The 1,138-nt window shown below is 32.8% G+C and overlaps 1 protein-coding gene across 1 annotated transcript in view; it reads right to left on the minus strand.

Annotated features, from left to right (window-relative positions):
- Positions 1 to 649: 649 nt before the first annotated feature.
- LOC106868401 (probable ATP-dependent DNA helicase HFM1) overlaps positions 650 to 1,138 on the minus strand; it is a 60,666-nt gene continuing 60,177 nt past the window's right edge. The window contains exon 34 of the mRNA XM_052978080.1: positions 650 to 745. Within this exon, the coding sequence (XP_052834040.1) occupies positions 688 to 745 (58 nt within the window). The 3' untranslated portion in view covers positions 650 to 687. The remainder of the gene's footprint in view (positions 746 to 1,138) is intronic.

Below are 1,138 nucleotides of genomic sequence, written 5' to 3' on the forward strand. Positions count from 1 at the left end.
GGACTGGCTCTTGTGCCGGTGACACGTAAAAGCACCCACTACACTCTCGTAGTGGTTGGCGTTAGGAAGGGCATCCAGCTGTAGAAACACTGCCAAATCAGATTGGAGGCTGGTGTTGCCATCCAGTTTCAGCAGTCCTCTGTCAAATCGTCCAACCCATGCTAGCATGGAAAGCGGACGTTAAACTATGATGATGATGACTGTTATTACTATCGTTATTATCATCATCATTGTCATCATCATCATCATCATTATTATTATTATTATTATTATTATTAAGGCAGCAAGTTGGCAGAATTGTTAGCATACTGAAGAAAGTGTTGAATGGCATTGTTTCCAGCTTTATGTTTGGGAGTTCGAATTCCACCTACCTCTCTTCCTTTTTGGTGTCGATGAAATATTAACCTTGCTCGGAAACTGGTGAAGGTCGTTGACAGGAAGGGCATCCACCTCAATAAACTACATCTGACCCATACAAGCATGCAAAAAAATGGACATTAAAATGGTGATGGTAATGAAGTAGTAGTAGTAGTAGTAGTAGTAGTCTATATGAAGATACAACACCGAAAGTAATTGATGGACTGATGCAAAGAAATGACAGAAGTCAGGAAAATAGTTTTCTGCACAGTTTATATAAATACAAACCTAGTAAATCCTGCAGAACAACAATTGTTGTTAGGAAGATCTCTAAAAGATTCCATCAAAAATGCTATATAGAGCTTTCTGGTTCTCTTCTGGATGTGACCTAGCAAAATATAAAAGAATTGTAGACACATACATTCATATATATATATATATATATATATATAGTTTTAGGGAAAATAACCAATTTTCAAGAACTCATCGATGAAAATCCACTATCACATATAGAAAAATTAATAATTAAAAGCACAATAAATGAGTATAATATAAAGTAAAGTAAATATCATAAGATAAATATAATAAAAAGATTACACGTGTTTCATAACCAATTTTCAAATAGAAAAGAAATTTAAATCGATTAAAATCAATTGAAATTATCGAAAATAAGTTCTATTCAAAAATATAGCTACTCGTCAGATCGTAATTAGAACAATAATTAGATATATATCTCAACCAACAATAAGTACCAAATGAATTAATATGAAATACTTATTAT

Source organism: Octopus bimaculoides, chromosome 30 (genome assembly GCF_001194135.2).
Source record: "Octopus bimaculoides isolate UCB-OBI-ISO-001 chromosome 30, ASM119413v2, whole genome shotgun sequence".
In the NCBI taxonomy this organism is placed as follows: domain Eukaryota; kingdom Metazoa; phylum Mollusca; class Cephalopoda; order Octopoda; family Octopodidae; genus Octopus; species Octopus bimaculoides.